The 21,180-nt window shown below is 33.6% G+C and overlaps 1 protein-coding gene across 2 annotated transcripts in view; it reads right to left on the reverse strand.

The window, feature by feature from the left end:
- Positions 1–21,180, reverse strand: part of LOC141572203 (DNA annealing helicase and endonuclease ZRANB3-like) — a 114,638-nt gene that overhangs the window by 77,355 nt on the left and 16,103 nt on the right. For both annotated transcript variants that reach the window (XM_074335603.1, XM_074335598.1), the window contains exon 2: positions 20,320–20,487. In XM_074335603.1, the coding sequence (XP_074191704.1) occupies positions 20,320–20,480 (161 nt within the window). In that variant the 5' untranslated portion in view covers positions 20,481–20,487. The remainder of the gene's footprint in view (positions 1–20,319; positions 20,488–21,180) is intronic.

The raw sequence follows: 21,180 nt of genomic DNA on the forward strand, positions 1-21,180 counted from the left end.
TGAAAAAGAATACCTTGATTGAAATTTAATAGCAAGTGGACTGAATCTACATGAGTATATTCCTATACAATACACTGTTTTTACATGAACTATTTATTAAAACCTGGAATACTACTTGTTAAAAGATTATTTAATTGTATTTGTATAGGATTTAACAAATATTCTAAAATACTCCAAAAGGAGGTGTGTTTTAGTCTCTTGATTTTTAACTAATTTAAAAAATTGAAGCACAGGGAAGTGAATTACTTCATATTCTGAATGAAACCTTTTGTCCTCTGAACAATGATTTTTTTTTTAACGATAAAAAATTTTTTTAAACAGGAAGATATTCACCAAGGCAATGAAAGAAATTATAAAGATTTCTTTAATGAATACAACTCCATTAAGCAACCTGCTGGAACGGAGTATAAAGAGAATTGACACATCCTGGCTTTTTCAAGTGTGGGTGTCCTGGTATTCTTGGGATTTTTCACCCACATATATGAGTCAGTTTTACATAACACTGTAACTTATAATTTCCCTCCTACTCACAAGCCAACACTTCAGAGATAACATCTCACCATTAGTTATTTATGGAATATGGTAACTCAGAACATTTTACTATTTTATAAAATTTGCAAACAACCAAATTATTACCATGTCAGTAACAAGCTCCCTGGCTTCCAAAGAAGCATTCCAGTGTGTTTCAGTATTGTAATAGTTTTAGGGAACATGTTAAGAAAACATATAAATTGTTTCACTGTACTCAAATATCATAACTGTATTTAAAAATTTAGATGTTACACCAAGTATTACTCATTTTTGTACATACAGAAAATCAAGTGATTAAGCAGTGATTTAGCAATTACATTGTTACTGAGGAATTATTTCCATGGCTACTAAAGATAGTTAAGTACCTGGGTTCAAGAAAAGTAGGATTGATTTTTGTTTTCTCTATAGTACACCAAATATTCCATTTCTGAAGGGTAATTGAAAGGGTATATGTGTAAAATCAACTAACCACAAATGTAAAGGGAAAGTCCAGATCTTTTTGTTGTTTATGCTAAAATTCTTTCGCTTACAGCATTACTAGAGAACAGTGGTTCCATGAGTAGCTTGAAAATCATTATTATACTGAGACATTTTCTATTAAATTATTTATCATGATGAGATAACTTTAGTTTTCTTTCATTTGAAGGAATTGTCTCCAAAGGAAGCAAGAAAAGCAGATAGGCATGAAGGATGCAATTGAAAATAGCAAATAGATACAAGAATGAATCTCTTCCCTTAGAGAGTCATGGTATTAGGAAGAAGTACCAACTTTATATCTGATGGGAAACTAATTTAAAATAAAAAACACTGACTCATTTGCCAGCTCAATGTCTTAAATACAAAACAGCTGAAGTATTCCACTAAGTATATGACATAAATTTTTACTTAAGTAAAAGAATGTTAACACCAAATTTTTAATTTAAAAAATATATTAATAAAATAAACAAATGAAAATAAAAAAATAAAAAATACTGTAGTAGATGATGTCAAGGTACATGAGTCATTTCCACCTTATACAGTCTACTCGAATTAGATATGACATGTTTAAGCCCACAGATGTTACACAGAAACCGGGGTTTTCTTAGGGTGCTCACATAGCTGCTATATGACTTTTTTCCCCCAGACCTGAACCATGACATGTCAGAATCAACAGTGTAAGAGAATGCCATGTCAGCACTTCATTGTCACGTGAAGCTACAACATTCGCATGGAAGACAGGGTACAAGAGAAAGGTCACTCTGCTAGAGTCAAACAGAAATAGGCCCAAATCTCAGCTATGTCTTTTATTAGCTTATAGGGCTTATACGTCAGACAAATTATCCTGAGAGTTAAGCAGTAGTTGACTGTTGCTAAATTATAAGCGAACCTCTTTGAGCTTTAGTTTAGTAAAAAAAGCTAGTAAGAAGTATATACCTCACAGGGTTGTAACCGTATACATGTAAAACTTCGAACACACAAAATGTGCTTTTTCAAATTAAATTCAGATACCTACTCCTTCCCTAACAAAGTGTACCATTCAATACTACTAGTATAGTAATACATTTTTATTGTGGTAAAAATATATTACATAAAATATACCATTTTAATCACTTTTAAGTATACAATTTCAGTGGCACTAAGTACCTTCATATTGTTGTGTAACGATCACCACTATCTATCTTCTGAATTTTCTAATCATTCCAAACTGAAACTCTACATTACCTCTTTCCTCCCTCCCCTCCCCAGCCCCTGGTAATTATGATTCTACTTTCTTGTCTTTATGAATTTGACTATTCTGGGTACTTCATTAAGTGTAATCATACAATTTTTGTTTTCCAGTTATACATTTTAAAGTGTCAAATAGTGTAATAGCATTATACTGAATAACAGAAAATCATCTTTAACAAAAAACTAAAATAAATAAATGCATGCCTATCAACAGTATAAAAATATTTATACATGTTCAAAATATTTGGGCTAGGCAAAGGGCATTCATTTGCTAATCGATTTTATGGTACAACTGGGAAACCAGTACCTACATAATAATCTACTTTTAAGTACTAACTAGCAGTATACATATGAAAGGACCCAGGGAATGTACAATACCTGTATCTCATGATAGTTGGTAACATAAAACATAGGAGGAAAGTGAAAGACAGCAAAAGAAGGAATATGGAAGTATCACACTAAATTTTTAAATATGTTTTTATAATATTGCATCAGGCCACATCACTAGGTAACCCAACAGGATTATTTTGGTACCTTCAAACAGATAATGGTTGTCTTGGTATTTGTCTTAATAGAATCAAGGTCAATGGCAATGATTTCTGGCACTGGCTTTGACCACAGTGTCACAGTCTGTCTCCCCCAGGTGGCAGTGTGGTCCAGAACAGCAGACACCACTTTCTCAGCTCTAAAGCTCCCAAAACAAAAACATCCCCTTTTATAAAGGAACCCTACCTTGCCTGATAGACAAATGTACTTACAGAAATCAATCGGTGTCACTAAAATCAAGATTAATTTCTTAAGTTAAAAAAAGAACAATTCGTTTCAGTCCAGTTTGAGTAAAGAATATGTATTCATTGAATTCGGCTACCTGTGTGATTCCAACCAACTCGAGCCCTGAATTTCCTCTTACAAAAAAACAGTTACTGAATACTTTCAACATTCCCCATGGTTTGATTTTTACAGTTCAGTTACCATGAGAAGCTTAATGTTAAACATTTTAGTATCAAAAGTTATTTGTTCTAAGATAGAAATCTTAAAAAAAAAAAGGGGGGGGTGGGAGGTGGGGGGAGATGGTATATATCCCAGTGAGGTATCATACACCCAGAATTGAGACGCGATTCAAAAGGGTGTGACCCCAGTGCCACCACACACCACTCACTCGCTCCATTCGTACCCCGGGAATTACAGCAGACCACTGGCCATCTGCCTCTCCTTTCATGAGCAGATAGAAACAGCGACATTTTGTTTTGTGAATAAACTATTTGTTTAATTGTGGCAACAGTGATGTTAATAAAGATATTCAACCTAACTTTAAAGAATCAGAAATGAACAGAGATCAATTCTCACTGATCAGATTAGCAATAACAAAATATATTGGTGATTTAGTCCAAGGAGAAAGAGGAATTATCATACATCACTGGGATGTATTAGGAAATACCATAAATTGGTGTAAAAACTGTGGCATTTTTCTTCTGCAGACCAAAGGGCTGTTTTACTTTGTGCTCCATTTGTTGGTTTCCTCTCTTTCTAATGATGGAATCCACCATTCACTCTTCCAGTGACCAGTTTTAACTGATAAGATAAAGATAACCACTAACCAATGTTAACATTCTTCTGATTTTTGTCACTATTCTCAAAAGTCTAGTTTCTCAGTTAAAAGAAGGCTTGTTACTGATAAACATCTGCTCTTCCTCCATATGATAGTCTAATCTGGTCTAACCTTTGAGTCTCTACTTACACATGAAGTGTTCATTTAACTTTCGCGTCTCAGTTACTTTGTCTTCGCTGCTCAAGAGTATGTTCTCCTGCCCTCGATCTAACTCTCTGTCTGCAATCATTCTGAAAGCCTGAGGTTTCCAGAGATAATTCATCTCCTCATAAATATTTAAATAACTAATTCACAATAATTAAATCTAGTACTTTTTGAGTATCTCTTTTGAACTAGGCATAATGCCATCACCCCCAATTTCAGAGCTTTAAGAATATGCCAATGATCATAATGGTAGAATAGGTAGAAGAGACAGACCATAAGGCCAGCTACGGCCAAAGCACACGCTCCTTTGGCTCCACACCAGGGTCATTAAGTGCATAGCACACCACAGGCTCTACACAGATACGTTCTGGAAAAGCTAGGCATTAAAGAATTAAAGTATTACTTTATCATATGAGGTTATTTTAAGGATTCATGAAAAGATACAAAGTGCCGGTGGATAGTTAAATTCATCATAGAATGTTCCCTTACATTAAAAATAAACTGCAGCTCAATCGAGAAAAACATTTTTTAAAAAGTTTATAAGGTAAATTTGCAAATAAAAATATAATATTCCTATAAATTTGGTGATCTATAAATTAAAGAGCCAACCAAGTGTAATGTATGGACCTTGTCTGGACCTGATTTGAAAAAACTAGCAGTAAAAAGACACTTTGAGATCAGTGGGGAATTTTTAATATGGGCCAAGTAATAGATATAATAAAGAATTAATTACTTTTAATTTATTAGTTGTGATAATAATACTGTGATTATTTTTTAAAGTCCTTATTTGTTAGAGATTAAAATTGAGGTGTTTATGGGTAAAATATAATTTCCTGAATTTACTTTAAAACACCTCAGGGAAACAAAAGTATGTTTGTAGGTAGGGGGCACAGAACAGAACCAATAACGAGCAAAATGTTAATAATTATTAAAGCTAGGTGATAACTACGTGGAGGCCTTACAATATTCTATTTTTTTAGTACATTTAAAAATTTCCATAATAAAAATGTCTGGATAAAATAAAGGGCAGTACTGCACTTTGTAAACTTTCTTTCTAGTGGAATTTTGGATAAGCATGTTGCAAAACTTAGTTGAAAGATAAACTGTAAATCCAACAACAATTTACTTCTCGATATTTCTAATGACTTAAACTTCTTTTAATGTTTTAAACTCTTACCATAATATTTGTTTATAAATCATCATTGTTTTTAATTAGTGGTGATTTTAAATTGAGTGTTTTTATTTTGCTTGCTGTGAAGCATGGGTGTGTATACATATATACATACACGTGTGTGTGTATATGTGTGTATATATATATATATATATATATATATACACACATATATACACATATATATATAGAGAGAGAGAGAGAGAGAGAGACAGACAGAGAGGGATATGGATGGAGAGATAGATGTGTATATATAATATGAAAATTACACAAAATGGAACTTCAGAGGCAAAAAGTGATTAGAGTCAAAACATCATATTCTATATGAATTCTCCAGAAGTTTTCCAAAGTAGTTGCAGTTACTAGTCTCCATTTGCTCCCTCCGGCAGATTACTCCCTTGTCAGGAAGCTTCAAATAAGAGTTTGATTAATGGAGGTCCCAGCCTGAGGTGATGAAGTGGAAGCAGATAATGGAGAGAGAGAAGGAAGGTCGGCTGGAGGCTGCGTCCCTCCAGAACCACAGGTACTGCCTGTGGCCCCGCCTCCTTAGCTCCAGTGCTTCCTGGGCTCCTGTAACGCTATTCTCTCCTCTTGTCCTCTCAGAAGCGGGAGTGGTCACGACTGGCTACTATTTATTGCTGGTTTCTTGGTGGCTCAAACTATTTCTTGGCTCTCTTAACCTTACCCACACCTCCTAATAGTCCCTCATTAAAATGTCTTAAATTGAACTGAGTAAAATTCTATTTCGTGCCAGAATTGACTGATGAAATAGTATAAGAAAACAGTGTTAACAAGCTCAGGTTACACATATACATATACATATACGTATATATGTATGTATATATACACACATATACATATATATTACAGATATACATATATTTTATTAAGAAGAGTCATTAACAAATATTATTAAGAATCCACTTAAATTTAAGGTTATAAAGAGGTTGAAAGTAAAAGAATGGGAATAGGTATAGCTGGAAACTACTAACAGAAAGAATGCTGATGTAGTTAAACTAATATTAAACAAAATAGACTTTATATCAGAAAACATTATTAAGGATCATAAGGAAAAGAGGAAAAATTCTCTACAAAGATATAGCAATAATAATCTTGTTTACAATTAATAACACAATCTTAAAATATGTAAAAAAATCAACAGAATTACAAGAAAAATTTAACAAATTGACAAACACAGAAGGGCAATTTAACAAATGTATCTCTATAATTGGTGGATTAAGAGAACAAAAATCCAACAGGATACAGAATAACAAAATTAACAAATTTAATATAATGGAAATTAATGAATTATATGTCCAACAGTTAGAGGATACATATTTCTTAAAACACTCATGGAACACTTGCAAAAATGTACTAGACCACAAAGCAACAGCATCTGCTTTTGTCTCTAGAGATTAATTTGCATTTCCTAGAATTTTATGTAAATGGAAACATACTCTTTTGGCTGGGGCCTCTGTCACTCAGTATAATTGTTTTGGATGCATATCAATAATTCATTCTCTTTTATTGAAGAGTAGTATGCCAATGTCCACTCAACAGTTAATGGACATTGGATTTTTCCAGTTTTTGCCTATCAATCAAGCTGCTTTGGACGTTCATATACAGAAAAAAAAGAATTTGCATTATTTTTGAAGAAGTAATAAAACACAGCTACTTTAGAAGTGGTCAATGCTTAAAAATATATAGAGGTCAACAATTAAATTCGCGAACTTTGTTGTAGCGATGTTGCTAACCTTTTTTGATATCAGAGGGATTATTCATTATGACTTTGTACCAACTGGGCAAACAGTTAATCAGGTTTACTATTTGGAAGTGCTGACAAGGCTGCGTGAAAAAGTTAGATGAAAACCACCTGAACTTTTCGCCAACAATTCATGGCTCTTGCATCACGACAATGCACCAGCTCACACGGCACTGTCTGTGAGGGAGTTTTTAGCCAGTAAACAAATAACTGTATTGGAACACTCTCCCTACTCACCTGATCTGGCCCCCAGTGACTTCTTTCTTTACCTGGAGATAAAGGAAATATTGAAAGGAAGACATTTTGATGACATTCAGGACATCAAGGGTAATACGACGACAGCTCTGATGGCCATTCCAGAAAAAGAGTTCCAAAATTACTTTGAAGGGTGGAGTAGGCACTGGCATTGGTGCATAGCTTCCCAAGGGGTGTACTTCGAAGGTGACTGTAGTGATATCCAGCAATGAGGTATGTAGCATTTTTCCTAGGATGAGTTCGCGAACTTAATTGTTAGACCTCGAATTTGACATACAAAGTTGTATAAGTTTAAAGTATACAGTGTGCTGATTAGATATATGTGTATATTTTGAAATGATTACCACAATAAGGTTAGTTAACACATCCATCACCATACATAGTTACCACATGTGGTGAGAGCATTTAAAATCTACTCTCTTAGCAACTTTCAAGCAAACAAGATAGTCTTGTTAACAATAGTCACCACGTGTACATTAGATACCAGAATGCATTCATTTCATAACTACAAGCTTGTACCTTCTGACCAACATCTCCCTATTTCTCTCAACCCCTAGCTACTACTAATCAGTGGTTTTAGATTCCACATGTAAGTGAGATCATACAGTATTTGTCTTTCCTTGTCGGACTTATGTCATTTAGCATAATGCCATCAAGATTCATCCATGTTACCACAAATGGTAGCATTTCCTTCTTTTTTATGGCTGATTAACATTGCATTTTACACACACACACACCCCACATCATATTTCTTTGTCTATTCATCCATCAATGGACATTTAGGTAGTTTCCATGCCTTGGCTACCATGAATAACAATGAAATGAACATGGAGGTGCAGACATCTCTTCAAGATGGTGATATCATTTCCTTCAGATATATACCCAGAATTGCGATTGCTGTATCACATGGTAGTTCTATTTATTTTATTTTCTGAGGAAATGCCATACTGTTTTCTATAATGGCTGCACCAATATATCCTCCCACCAACAATGGGCTCCCTTTTCTCCACATCCTTGTCAGCATTAGTTGTCTCTGGTCTTTTCGATAATAGCCTTTCTAACAGGTGTGAAGTGATAGCGCATTGTGATTTTGAATTTTAATCTCCCTGATGATGGGTGATATTGACCACCTTTTCATGTACCTGTTGACTTTTGTATGTCTTCTTTGGACAAATGACTATTCAGGTCCTTTGCTCATTGTTTAATTGGAATATTTGTTTTTTTCCTATTGAGTTGTATGAATTCCTTATATATTTTAGATATTAACCCCTTAATGGATATATGGCTTACGAATATTTTCTCCCATTCACTAGATCACTTTTTCATTTTGTTGATGGTTTCCTTTGCTGTGCAGAAGCTTTTCATTTTGTTGTAGTCCCACTTGTTTGTTTTTGCTTTTGTTTTGTGTGTGCAAAATGTATAGCTATTGATTACGCATCAATAACACTTCTGACACAGCCAAGTCTCTCTCTAGACTCATAAGGTCCTCACTGCTTGGGAAGAGGGAAAACAATGACATTATCCTACAACACAAATTGACACTATTTAAAATGTCAAGAATTAATTTCACATTAGATGACTCAGGCTGTATATAATTAATATGTAAATTTTTGTAACATTTCTTCTAGGTTTTTTTATACCCATACTTCAAGGTTCACTCATACTTTTACCTAATTATCCTATTTTATTAACTTGAGATAATAAGAATGGTGTTTTATACTCTAATATTAAAATAATTTAACAAAGAATTTTCTTGAAGCAAAACCTCCAGGTGTTTCAATATTTTTGTTCACTGATGTAAAAATTCAATCTATATTCAGCCAAACAAGCAAATATTACAACACTATAAAAGCAGTATATCTAAATGGGCAATATAACAAAAATCCTTCAATTTTAGGAGAGAAAATAAAAGAATGAAAGAACTAGGTGGTCACCAAGTGATACTTTTAAAGAATAACATTACTTCAAAATGATCTCTTATACTTTTTAAAAAAGGTTTAAATACCACAAAGTCTTCTCTTCCTCCATGCAAACAGACAATTGAAACACATTGTTCCACCAGGATTTCCAGAATGAAATACAGTTTATTTCAGAACACCATTTATACAAAAAGTATTAACTAAAGATGAAAGTAACAATGACAGCGTGCAATGGTAAGCCTGATAATTCATTCAGTGACAGGCATCTTACATCTCCTCAGATGTGAATGAATACATGGCAGATAGCAAACCTTGTCATTCATTCGTATACTAAAAATTTCATATATTAATAAGTTTGTAAATATTTTAAACCATGTATATCCACAGGTACATATATCAAGACAAATACATATGAGGTGTGACAATTAAGTTCGCAAACTCATCCTAGAAAAAGTGCTCCATACCTCATTGTTGAATATCACTACGGTCACATTCGAAGTACTCCCCTTGGGAAGCTATGCACTGACACCAGCGCCTAATCGACGCTTCAAAGCAATTTTCGAACTCTTTTTCTGGAATGGCCATCAGAGCTGTTGTCACATTACCCTTGATGTCCTGAATGTCATCAAAATGTCTTTCTTTCAATATTTCCTTTAGCTTCAGGTAAAGAAAGAAGTCATTGGGGGCCAGACCAAGTGAGTAGGGAGGGTGTTCCAATACAGCTATTTGTTTACTGGTTAAAAACTCCCTCACAGACAGTGCCGTGTGAGCTGGTGCATTGTCCTGAGGCAAGAGCCATGAATTGGTGGTGAAAGGTTCAGGTCGTCTAACTTTTTCACGCAGCCTTGTCAGCACTTCCAAATAGTAAACTTGGTTAACTGTTTGTCCAATTGGTACAAATTCATAATGAAAAATCCCTCTGATATCAAAAAAGGTTAGCAACCTCAGTGTAACAAGTTCGCAAACTTAATTGTCTTACCTCTTGCATGTGTGTGTGTGTGTGTGTGTGTGTGTGTGCGCGCGCGCGCACGCGCAATAATTTAATAAATACCTAAGTAACGTATCTAACTCTGAGCTTGGTAGAGCACAGTTTCAAAAATTTCACACATGGTTATTTATCATCTTTGAAAACTAGACAAGAGGATGATTTAGCAAAAATGTTAACTATTAAAAAGAACAACTGAAGGACTATAACCACAAAGAACAATTTGGCTACATATCTCAGGGAAGCAAAACAAAACACAGGACACAGTTCCAAAGCGAGGTGACACTTGTGCTGCAAAATTGAAACCCCCTTCTTTGCATTAACAAGAGGATAGGTAGACTGGCAGCCAGACTAGCACAGGGGCCAGACAGGCTGTAAGGAGTAGCGAGGAGGCAAGGCTCACAGACAAACCCGAAACGGGTGAAGGGGAGAGAGGCCAGCGCAGGAGTGAAAGACCGTGTACCGTTAGCTACCCTGCTATGCTATTTCTTTTGACTCAGGAAATATAACCAAAGGAAAGAAATTACACATAAAATGGTGTCATAAAGAGGACAGATGTTAGTCTAGTACATTACTCTTTGCAAATAGCAGCTCAGGAAAAAATGTTCCTCATTGAATAATGAGTAGTGATTTTAAAAAAATCAATGCTACAAATATAGGAGGCTATGGCAAGAAACATGAAGAAATTAAATGTGAACTGACAAGTCAGAGAAGTAAAGGAAAAATAAACATCGCTGAAATGAAGACCCAATGAAAGCTGAAGAGAGAACAGGCACTGCTAAAAATATACGCATAGGAGAGGATTAAATGGAAATTTTCAAAGGGAATGAAGAAAAGCCAAAGGAATTTTAGAGAAAAAATAAATTAAGAAAGAAAAAGACAGAAAATACACATAATGTAGATGACAGACGAAGATGAATCAACAAACATAAGCATACTTGATGTAAAAAATAAAGGAACTGAAAAATTGTTCTGAATGTAATTCAAGAAAAGTTTCCAGAAATAAAAGAAAAATGTAAACTATAGGTTAAAATAATATAGAATATCCAGGAAAGAGACATATAAGCATCAACACCAAGACATATTCTAGTACTGGACTGCCAAAATGGATAAGGAGACAAAATTAATCACCTCTAACAAGATAAAAAAATCAGGCGGCCCTCAGCCTCGTCCATAGCAAACAGTGGAGCAATGCCTATAACGTGAGCCAGAAAAGAAGGTGGGATTTCTTACCCAACCAATTTGTCATTTGGCGTAAACTCAGTGAAAAGATATTAAAAATGCAAGAAATCGGGGAACTGACTTCCCATTAAATGCCTGTCTAAAAAACGTTGAGAAGACAACTTCAACCAAAGAACACTGTGCAGAAACAAAATGGACTGGAAGGAAATGATTTAGTTGTTTTAATAATCTGGGTACAGTAAAGAATAACAGTTACAGAAAATGGCAACACAGAAATGACATACCTTGTAAGACTAAGGAGGCAAAATAAGGCAAAAATCGTTTAAATTAATAAAGAAAATAATATAAATATTTTATGAAAACAAATTATAAATATTTTTAAAGATACATCAAGAAAAGACTATCAAGAAAAATAGTTTAACCAATTAATACAATATGCTGAAAAAGGACAGAAAGGGAGAAAAAGGCAATGTACCAAACATCACCACATATAATTGGGAGTTATTAAACACTGCCTATTAAATAGAGAATGCACTATACTATATAAAGCTACAAATTATAAAGATTATCAATGGATTCAAACTCCAAACTTTTCAAATTACTAAAAGTGCATACTAAACATGAAGAACACTTGGATTGCATAGTGATATATTTAGTGAATCACCTATTGATCATAGAGTAACATAGTTTTACGGACAGAAACCAAAATACATTCTATGATGACAGAATTAAGACCAAATGTAGCTCAAATGTTAATGAATGAAAGTGAGATTAACACTAATTAAGAGAAAAGAGAAACTGAATCACAAAGTGAAATCCAACTTTGTAACTTAAAAACTCACTGAACGGAAGTGTCTCAAAAATGTTGAAAATAGAAAAATGGTTAAAGGTATGCTAGGAGAATATAGTCAGAAAGAAATAGTTGTTGGGATAGTAATCACACAAGATTAGATTCAGAGTACAAAAGACAAGAATTCAATAATTTTATAAGAGTGTTTTATAATATAATGATAAAGACTATAATCCCAAATGAATGAAAATTTCACAGGAAGATTTCTGCTCCCAGGGGTATCTTGGTTTGGGTATTCTGAAAACCCTTCCCTTTGCGAACACCTAGATATGCTAAAGGAGACAAAATACTATCTTTTGAAATGTAGAGCTTCTCTGAAGAAAATTAAGAAAGATGTACAATGGCCAGAAACAAAAGAGAAAGTCAAACCCAGAGTGATAGGTGAGTAATAAAGCCACAGGACACAACTGAAGGTGTCTGAAAACATCACTGAAAGAGAACCTTAAGACTCAACAGCCAAGCAGAGCAATGGAATAGGTCTTAGATCTACACAAAGTGGACAGTGGAAATAAGACACCTAAACGAAACTTGAGTCTACAAAAGCCACAAACTAAATGAAGATGGAAAAGGGGTGTCAATAGAAAAAGAGATATATGGCAAAAGGAAACCACTGGGAAATAGATTTATACATATATGGCCAATTGCTTTTGCACAAGAGCACCAAGGTAATTTATGGAAAAGGACAGACTTTTGTACATATGGTGGTGGAATAAATGGATATCAGTATGAAAGAAAACTGAACTCAGAACTCGTATCTCACCCCATACACAAAAATTGTTTTGATATGAATCTTGTATCAAAAAATAAAAGCTAAAACTATAAGGCTTCAAGTACAAAATGTAGGAGACTATATTGGGGTAGAAAAACTTCTTGGTGACAACATAGGAGGCATTAGCCATGTAGGAAAAACTTGATAAATTAGGCTTTATCAAAAGTAAAAATTTCTGTTCATCAAAGAATACCATAAAGAAAATTAAAAAGCAAGCTACAGACTGGGAAAAAATATTCATAATACATATATCTGGCAAAGGTCTTATACACAGAATATGGAAAGAACTCCTTCAAATTAATAATAAAAAGACAAACAACAATTAAAATGAGCAAAACATTAATATACACTATATACAATATGTACAAATATATAACACTATATATGTATATATGTATATACATATATATACACACACATATATATGTATATATATCCAAAAAGCACAAGGAAAGATGTCAACATCATTAGACATTAGGGAAATATTATACAAATTAAAATACAGCTGCCCCTTGAAGCTCCATTCATTCTAAATGTCTAAAATGACGAAAGCTGACAATATCAAATGGTGCAAAGATGTGGAGCATCTAGAACTCTCATACTGCATACTGTTGTTCAGTTTTCATACAAAGTTAAACAGACACTTACCCTAAAACCTAGGAAGCAAATTGAAAACATGTCCACAAAGACTTGTCCAAGAATGTTAATGCTCTTTGTTCATGAGAGCCCTAAACTAGAACCACCCCAAATGTCCATCAGTGAATGAATGAAAAAATAACTGTTCTATATTCAGAGATCAAAACAACATATGTGAATCTCAAAAACATCTTGAGTAAGTGAAGTCAGACACATACAAACCGCATGGTTCTGTTTGTAACAAGTTCCAAAATAGACAAAAGTAAGATATGCTACAGTACAGAATTATAATCCACTGAAAATAATAGGAATCCATGAGTCCATCCTGGGGATGGATGATGGATGGATGGATGGATGGATGGATGGATGGATGGATGGATGGATGGATACAGACGGGAGGGGAGAAGAGTCTGATTGTTGGGGAAGAAAGGAAGGCTCTTCCTTACAGTAGAATGCCAACTAATAAATCGTTTTACAACTGTCAACTCTTTTGAACAAGAATTATCTATGGATGTTAAATCCAAGAGGGAAAATTGGATAAGGAGAAGCATATTTGCATGGTCTCAACCTCTTATGTTAGTTCCTTGTTAAATAGGAAACAATTGTGAAGGGAAAAATATAACTGTGTGGTACAGAAACCACAAGACTTTGACTAGCAATCACAGTTAGTATTACCAGTAAGTGGCTGATAGATACAGCATGCTTTTAAAAGCAATATCCTAAGAAGGACAGAACCTAGATCTCACTTACGTACTAATCCAGAAAGGAATGCATAATCTAAATCCTGTCACGACAAAACATTAAAAAAAATTAAGACACATTCTATAAAATAAAAATAAGTACCTGTGTCATGAAAGGCTAAGTATCTCTCCTACATTAAAGGAAAGAAAGAAATATCACTAAATGCAATAAGTGATCCTGGACTGGTTCTTGTGCTAAAAAAACAAAATTTGCTTAAAAGTATATTATTGGTACAATTGACAACATATATGTAGACTAAAGTATTGTATAGAAGTTAAATTTTCTGAATTTGATAATTGTATTGTGGCTATGATATAGAATATCTTTGTTCTTAAAAAATACATACTATCCTGAAATATTGTAGGTTAAGGGAGCATGACATAATGCAACCTACTCTCAAATGGTTTCAAAAAAATAAATATTAATGAGTGTGTGTGCATGTTTGTGTGTGTGCGTGTGGAGAGAGAGAGAGGGAAAGAGAATAATAAAATAATAAAGGAAAAGTGACAAAATGTCAAAAAGTGATATAGGTAAAAGATATATGCAAGTTATTTCTACACTTTTAAAAATAATGTTTCTATAAGTTGGAAATATTTCAAAATAAACAGTTAAAAAATAAAGAGAACATCAAGTAACTATAAAAAAATACATTCTGGTGATAGAAGTCAGATCAGAGGTTGCCTAACTCAGGGGAACAGAGTTGATCATAAAGAGGCCTATTCCGGGTGATGAAAGTGTACTGTCTCTTGCCTGAGGTGTGTAAAAAACACAAGCATATACATATGTCAGAATTCATTGAACTGCACCTAAAACCTGTGCATTTTATTAAATTTAATCATACCTAAAATTTTTAAAAAGTCAATAAGTAAACTTAAAGTTTAGCGTGAGTGAAAATATATAATAAAAATTCATAATCATAAGCCTACCTGAAAATGAATTTGAGGTTTTAAATATCAACTGCATGTGTGGCCTGGAAAATCCTAAACTAAGAACTTAATTTTGCAAACTCCCCCAAAACAATTTACCCACTTTTTAAGTTTCTTCAAGATGCTCAGAGATTAAGATTACCTTTTTTTTTTTTAATTTATTTTTAAAATTTATTGGGGTGACAATTGTTAGTAAAATTACATAGATTTTAAGTGTACAATTCTGTATTACATCATCTATAAATCCCATTGTGTGTTCACCACCCAGAGTCAGTTCTCCTTCCATCACCATATATTTGATCCCCCTTACCCTTGTCTCCCACCCCCCACCCCTCTTACCCTCTGAGATTACCTATTTTTTTAAATAAAATTTTTAAAAATCAGAAAATACACTGGGAAATGAACCATTACATCAACAACAACAACAAAAAGCAAAATTAGCTTCCCAAGTACTTCAGATATGTAAAATAAGTATGTTGTAAATATTTACAGAAATAAGAGATGGATTTAAAACATGGCAAGAAACAAGATACTATCAACATAACCAGGCAGACAGGAACTGGATATTCTAGGACTTAAAAATATACTATCTGACATCAGAAACAGAAAATAAAATGTTCCTATGCTCCAATTACAAGAAAGGAAAGGACTGACTGTTCTGTGACATTAGTCAGCTAATTCCTAAACTATACTCTGAAATTCACCAAATCCTTAAACACTCCAGCGTTTTAAAGTCTCCAGACTTCCCCAAAGCCGGAAACAATACCAACTTTTTGCTTTGTTTAAAGAGCCTGTGTCTAACAAGCACAGTTCTCCCTTGCTTGGCAAGTAATAAATTCAGCTTTTTTGTTTCAGTCATATTAGAAGGGTTTTCGTTTCAGGTATTTTGAATAGTGGTCTGTTCCTTAAGAGAATTCAATAGTTTAATTTAACATCAAAAGATAGGATTAGTAAATAACAATATTGGTAAGCAAAAAATATCCAACTGAAGCACAGAAATTTTAAAAATTAAGAAAATATGGAAAACAAGAGATACTGGGACAAGTAAAGGTCTAACATAGTTATAACTGGAGACCAAAAAGAAGAATGGGGCAAAACAATATTTGAAGACACAGCAGCTAGTAATTTTCCAGAACTGATGAATGACATCAACCTACAGGTTAAGAACCATGAATTCAAAGAAAACCACACGTAGACCCATCGTAATAAAACTGTTGAAGAGCCAAACTAAGATAAAACCTTAAAAACAGCCAGAGAGGGGAAAAGACAAGTATTAATAGCATTAAAAATATTAAATACTTAGGAATAAATACAATGATATATGTGAAATAACTATACACTGAAAACCATAAAATCTTATTGAAAAAATAAACAAATAAGAGGAAGAATAACTCAGATGAAAATAAACGGAGAGCAATTAAATAATTCACATTCATGGATTAAAATAGTCTATATTATAAAGATATCAATTCTTCCCAAACTGATCTATAAATGCAAAACAATCCCATTCACAATCCCACCAATTGTTTCGTGAAAATCGATGAGTTCTACAATTTACGGGCAATGCAAAGAGCCATCAATAGCCAAGAAAGAACAAAACTGGAAGATTATGCTACCTTATACCAAAATATCTATTATAAAGTTATGATAATTAAGAAGTATGGTACTAACACAAAGATTTGCATTCAGAAAAACAGAACAAATAATCTGTATATACCTGCACTGTCTCATATGGTAGCCACTAGACATGTGACTATTTAAATTTAATTAAAATTAGTTAAAATTAAAAATTCAGTCCTTAGTTACACTGTCCACATTTCAAGAACTCAGTAGCCACATGTAACTAATAACTACTAAATTAAACAGTCCATATACAAACATTTCCCACATGGCAGAAAGTTCCATTAGAGAGCATTTATCTAGAAAGACACACATAAGATTACTTGATTTATAACAAAGGCGACACACTCTAATGCAGGGGGGAAAGTTGGTCTTTTCAATAAACTGAGATGGATCAATCAAACACGTATATACAAAATTAAATAATCAATAAACCCTGACCCCTACCTCATACCATATAAAAAAATCAATTCCAAGTGGATTGCAGATTTAAATGGAAAAAAAAAAAAGTTTTTAAACGAAAATAGAAAATTATCTTCACAACCTATAGTAAACAAACATTTTTAATATAGAAAGCAAAAAATGCCAGCTATAAACAACAATACTGGTAAAGAGTATTTAAGATGACATTAAAATTGAGAACTTTTGCTTATCAAAAGACATCATTAAAAGAGAGAAAAGGCTATATAGCCTGAGCAAAATTATTTGCAACACATCTCCTTATCAAAATATAAATCTGACAAAAGACTCCTACAAAACAATAAGAAAAAGGCAGACAACCCAGTAGAAAAATAGGTAAGACGTTAAGCAGTCACTTAACAAAAGAGGATCTCCAAATGACTAATAAGCATATGAAAAGATGTTAAACTTCATTTGTCATCTGAAAAATTAAATGAAAACCTCAATGAATATCACTATATACCTACCAGAATATCTAAAATGAAATTAAGTATAGACAATATGAAGTGCTGTAAGGGTGTGGTATAACTGGAACTCTTATACACTGTTGGTACAAGTATAAATTGGTACAACCACTTTTTAAAATATTTTGCCGAGTTAGGGGTTGAACTGTGTCCCCTCCAAAATTCATATGTTGAAGTACTAATAGTCAGGACCTCAAAAAATGACCTAATTTGGAAATAGGGTCATTGCAGATGTAATTACTAGTTAAAATTAGGTTATTAGGGTGGGCCCTAATCCAATATAACTGATGTCCTTTTAAAAAGGGAAAATTTTGACAGGAATAGAGGAAAAATGAGGTGAAAAATCACTGGAAGAAGACAGCCATCTACAAGCCAAGGAGAGACATTTGGGACAGATCCTTTCCTCACAGTCCTGTAAAGAAATCAACCCTGCCAACACCTTGATTTTGGATTTCTAGCTCTAGAACTGTGAGACAAGAAATTTCCGGTGTTTAAGCCATCTAGTTGTTGTGGTACTTCGTTAAGACAGTCCTGACAAACTAATGAAGGCAGTAGCTACTTTGTGGAATATGTGCATATTTTACGACCCAACAATTTCTCTTCTTGGTATGTGCCCAACAGGAATGTGTATGCATATTCACCGAAAGATTTGTATGTTCATAGCATTGTTTTTCTAAGAGCCCCAAACTAGAAATAACCCAAATGCTCATCAACGATAGTGTCAATGAATAAATTATGGTATATTTACACAGTGAAATTTTATATGCCAATGAGAATGAACCAACTACAGCCACATGCAACAATATAGAAGGTTCTCACAACGATGTTGAGTGAAAGAAGTCAAACACACAAGAGTATATATGGATGATTATAATCATACAGTTGAATATGTAAAGGTAATCTATTGTGTTAGAAGGCAGGACAGCAGTCATCTTTGGAGAGGAGGGAGGGAGTGGTGATTGGGAGCGGGCAAGAGGAAGCTTTCTGGGATACTGGTAGTGTCATTCTATTTCTTGATCTTGGTGATGGCTATACTGTGAAAATTCTTCAAGTTGTACACTTAAGATCTACACACTTTTTTTAGGTATGTTACACATCATTTAAAAATGTTGTTTAAAAACTGAATAGGTGAGTTAACCAGCAGATTAGAACTGAATCATGAACGATAAGGGAGATCTTTAAAAACAGCTATAATGTAGCACAGACACAGAAAATATGAGACATTAATGGGAGCATAGGATAGAGTGAAGAGGTCAAGTATAAGTCTAACTGGAATTGCAGAAGAAGATAATAAAGAGAATGGCTAAGAATCAGTATTTGAAGATGTAATAGCTGGGAATTTTCCAGAATCAATATGACATAAATCCCAGATTTAAAATACACAATAATCCCAAACAGGAAAAATTTTAAAACAATAAAAATAATACTGAATAAATTGTAGTGAAATTGCAGAACTCCAAAGACAAAGAGAAAAATTTTAATATCAGATACAGATAAAAGAAATTATCTAAAAAGGAATGAAAATTAGACTGATTCCTTTCTGGGGTGTTTTTGGATTTGGGGGAGAAAATTTTCAAACTCATATAAAAGCCAAAAGAATGATACAATGAACACTCACTTACACCACTCACCAGATTCACACCACTAACATTTTGGCGGACCCACTCAAAGTTTCTCTAGAGATACACGTCCTACCCTTTTGTGAAAAGGTAGCAAGAAAGTAGGCAGCAGATAGCAGAGTTCTTCATTCCAAAATTCTTTATCATGCATTTCCCAAGAACAAGAACATTCTTTTAAACTACAACACCATTACCTCATCTAACATAATCAAAAGTAATTCAATAACATCACTCTAATAGAGTCCGGATGAAATTTCCCCAGTTATCCCAAAAATGTCCTCTAACATTTATCTTTGTACTTATCCAGGACCTAATCAAAGTTTATGCATGACTTTCAGATGTTCTAGCTTTCATTTGAAGTACTCTTTCAATTTAAAATATTCTCCCCACTTCCCTTGGTTTTTCATTACCCTGAATCATTCGAAGAGTTCAGGTCAATTGTCCTGAAAAAATGTCCCACATTTTGATCTGGTTTGACTGTTTCCTCACGAGTATTCGGTCAAGTGTTTCCAGGAAGAACACCACTAAGGAATGGTGTACTATGCACCACACTGCGTATAGCTGCCCCACGACTGGCATTACCAACATTAACCATTTTGTCATTTTTCTCTTTGTTATTAGTAAGTCATCCGGAGGGTAATATTCTCAGACTTGAGGGCACACTTTTTAATGGCAACTGCGGAGGCCATAAGACAACAGACTACAACTTTCAAAGTGCTAAGGAAAAAATGGTTACTAAAGGAGAACTGTATTGCCAACTAAAATATCACTCACAAATAAAGGCAAAATAACATCTATCCCAAAATTATTTCAGAATCCGATAAAAAGAAAATTAATGGGAAGACTATAAACACACACACACACACACACACACACACACACTCATACAAATGGTTTGCACAGAGCTTTGCTTTTTATACACTCACCAGGGATTTAACATTTCTGGCATGTTTTGAAAAAAGTACCTTACCTGCCATCTCTTTGGAGGGCAAAAGTGATGCCATCTTTCTGGAAAGGAAGCAGCTTTGCTCTTAGTTTGTCAGGCAAATAATCCAGCTGTCTATAAGATTCACTTGTCAAAGAAGAAATCTGAGGTGTAAGAGACTTTTTTAAGTTATGAACTCTAGACATGATGATCCTAAAAACAAAATCACAAAAGAGGAGGGGTAGGGGAAACACATATTACTAAATATATTAGAGAACTAAACATAAATAATATTAAAGTACTTATCAGGAGCCTTGATAAACTATCCACATAGAGATGAACTGGTTAAAGCATGTTCCCAGAATAAGCTATTAAGAAAATTCAGAGCACTGAGTCCAAAAGCAATTACTTAATGCACTCTCTAAAACCTCACCATCCTCTATTTCATTTGTATTTCTAACTGGGCCATACTATAGCCTTCCCCTTATTTTAATCAATAAATATATTACTGAAAAGTTATAAATCCACTACATTTTAACAAACTGAATAATTTTGATAGTAAGGGATGATTCTGCTATAGAAAGATGAATCCTTTTATAATTAATCCTTTTATACTTACATATTTTTATATCACACCAGATTTTCTAAGAATGGAGTAAAACTGCATTTTAAAATGACAAGATACAAAGACATCAACTCCAAATTTATAACAATATACTCAACATTATTAAATGAGATTGATTTTTAAATATTAAAATGAATTTTTGAATCCGTTGAACCCACAGTATAAACACTGCTTGATTAGCGCCTTCCTCACCACTGGGTTTCCACAGATGTAATTTTAATTTTCAACCACATAAAAATTTCACATATCTGTAAATTCTTAGAACTCTACAAGAAAAAGTC

Source organism: Rhinolophus sinicus, linkage group LG01 (genome assembly GCF_036562045.2).
Source record: "Rhinolophus sinicus isolate RSC01 linkage group LG01, ASM3656204v1, whole genome shotgun sequence".
NCBI classification, from domain to species: domain Eukaryota; kingdom Metazoa; phylum Chordata; class Mammalia; order Chiroptera; family Rhinolophidae; genus Rhinolophus; species Rhinolophus sinicus.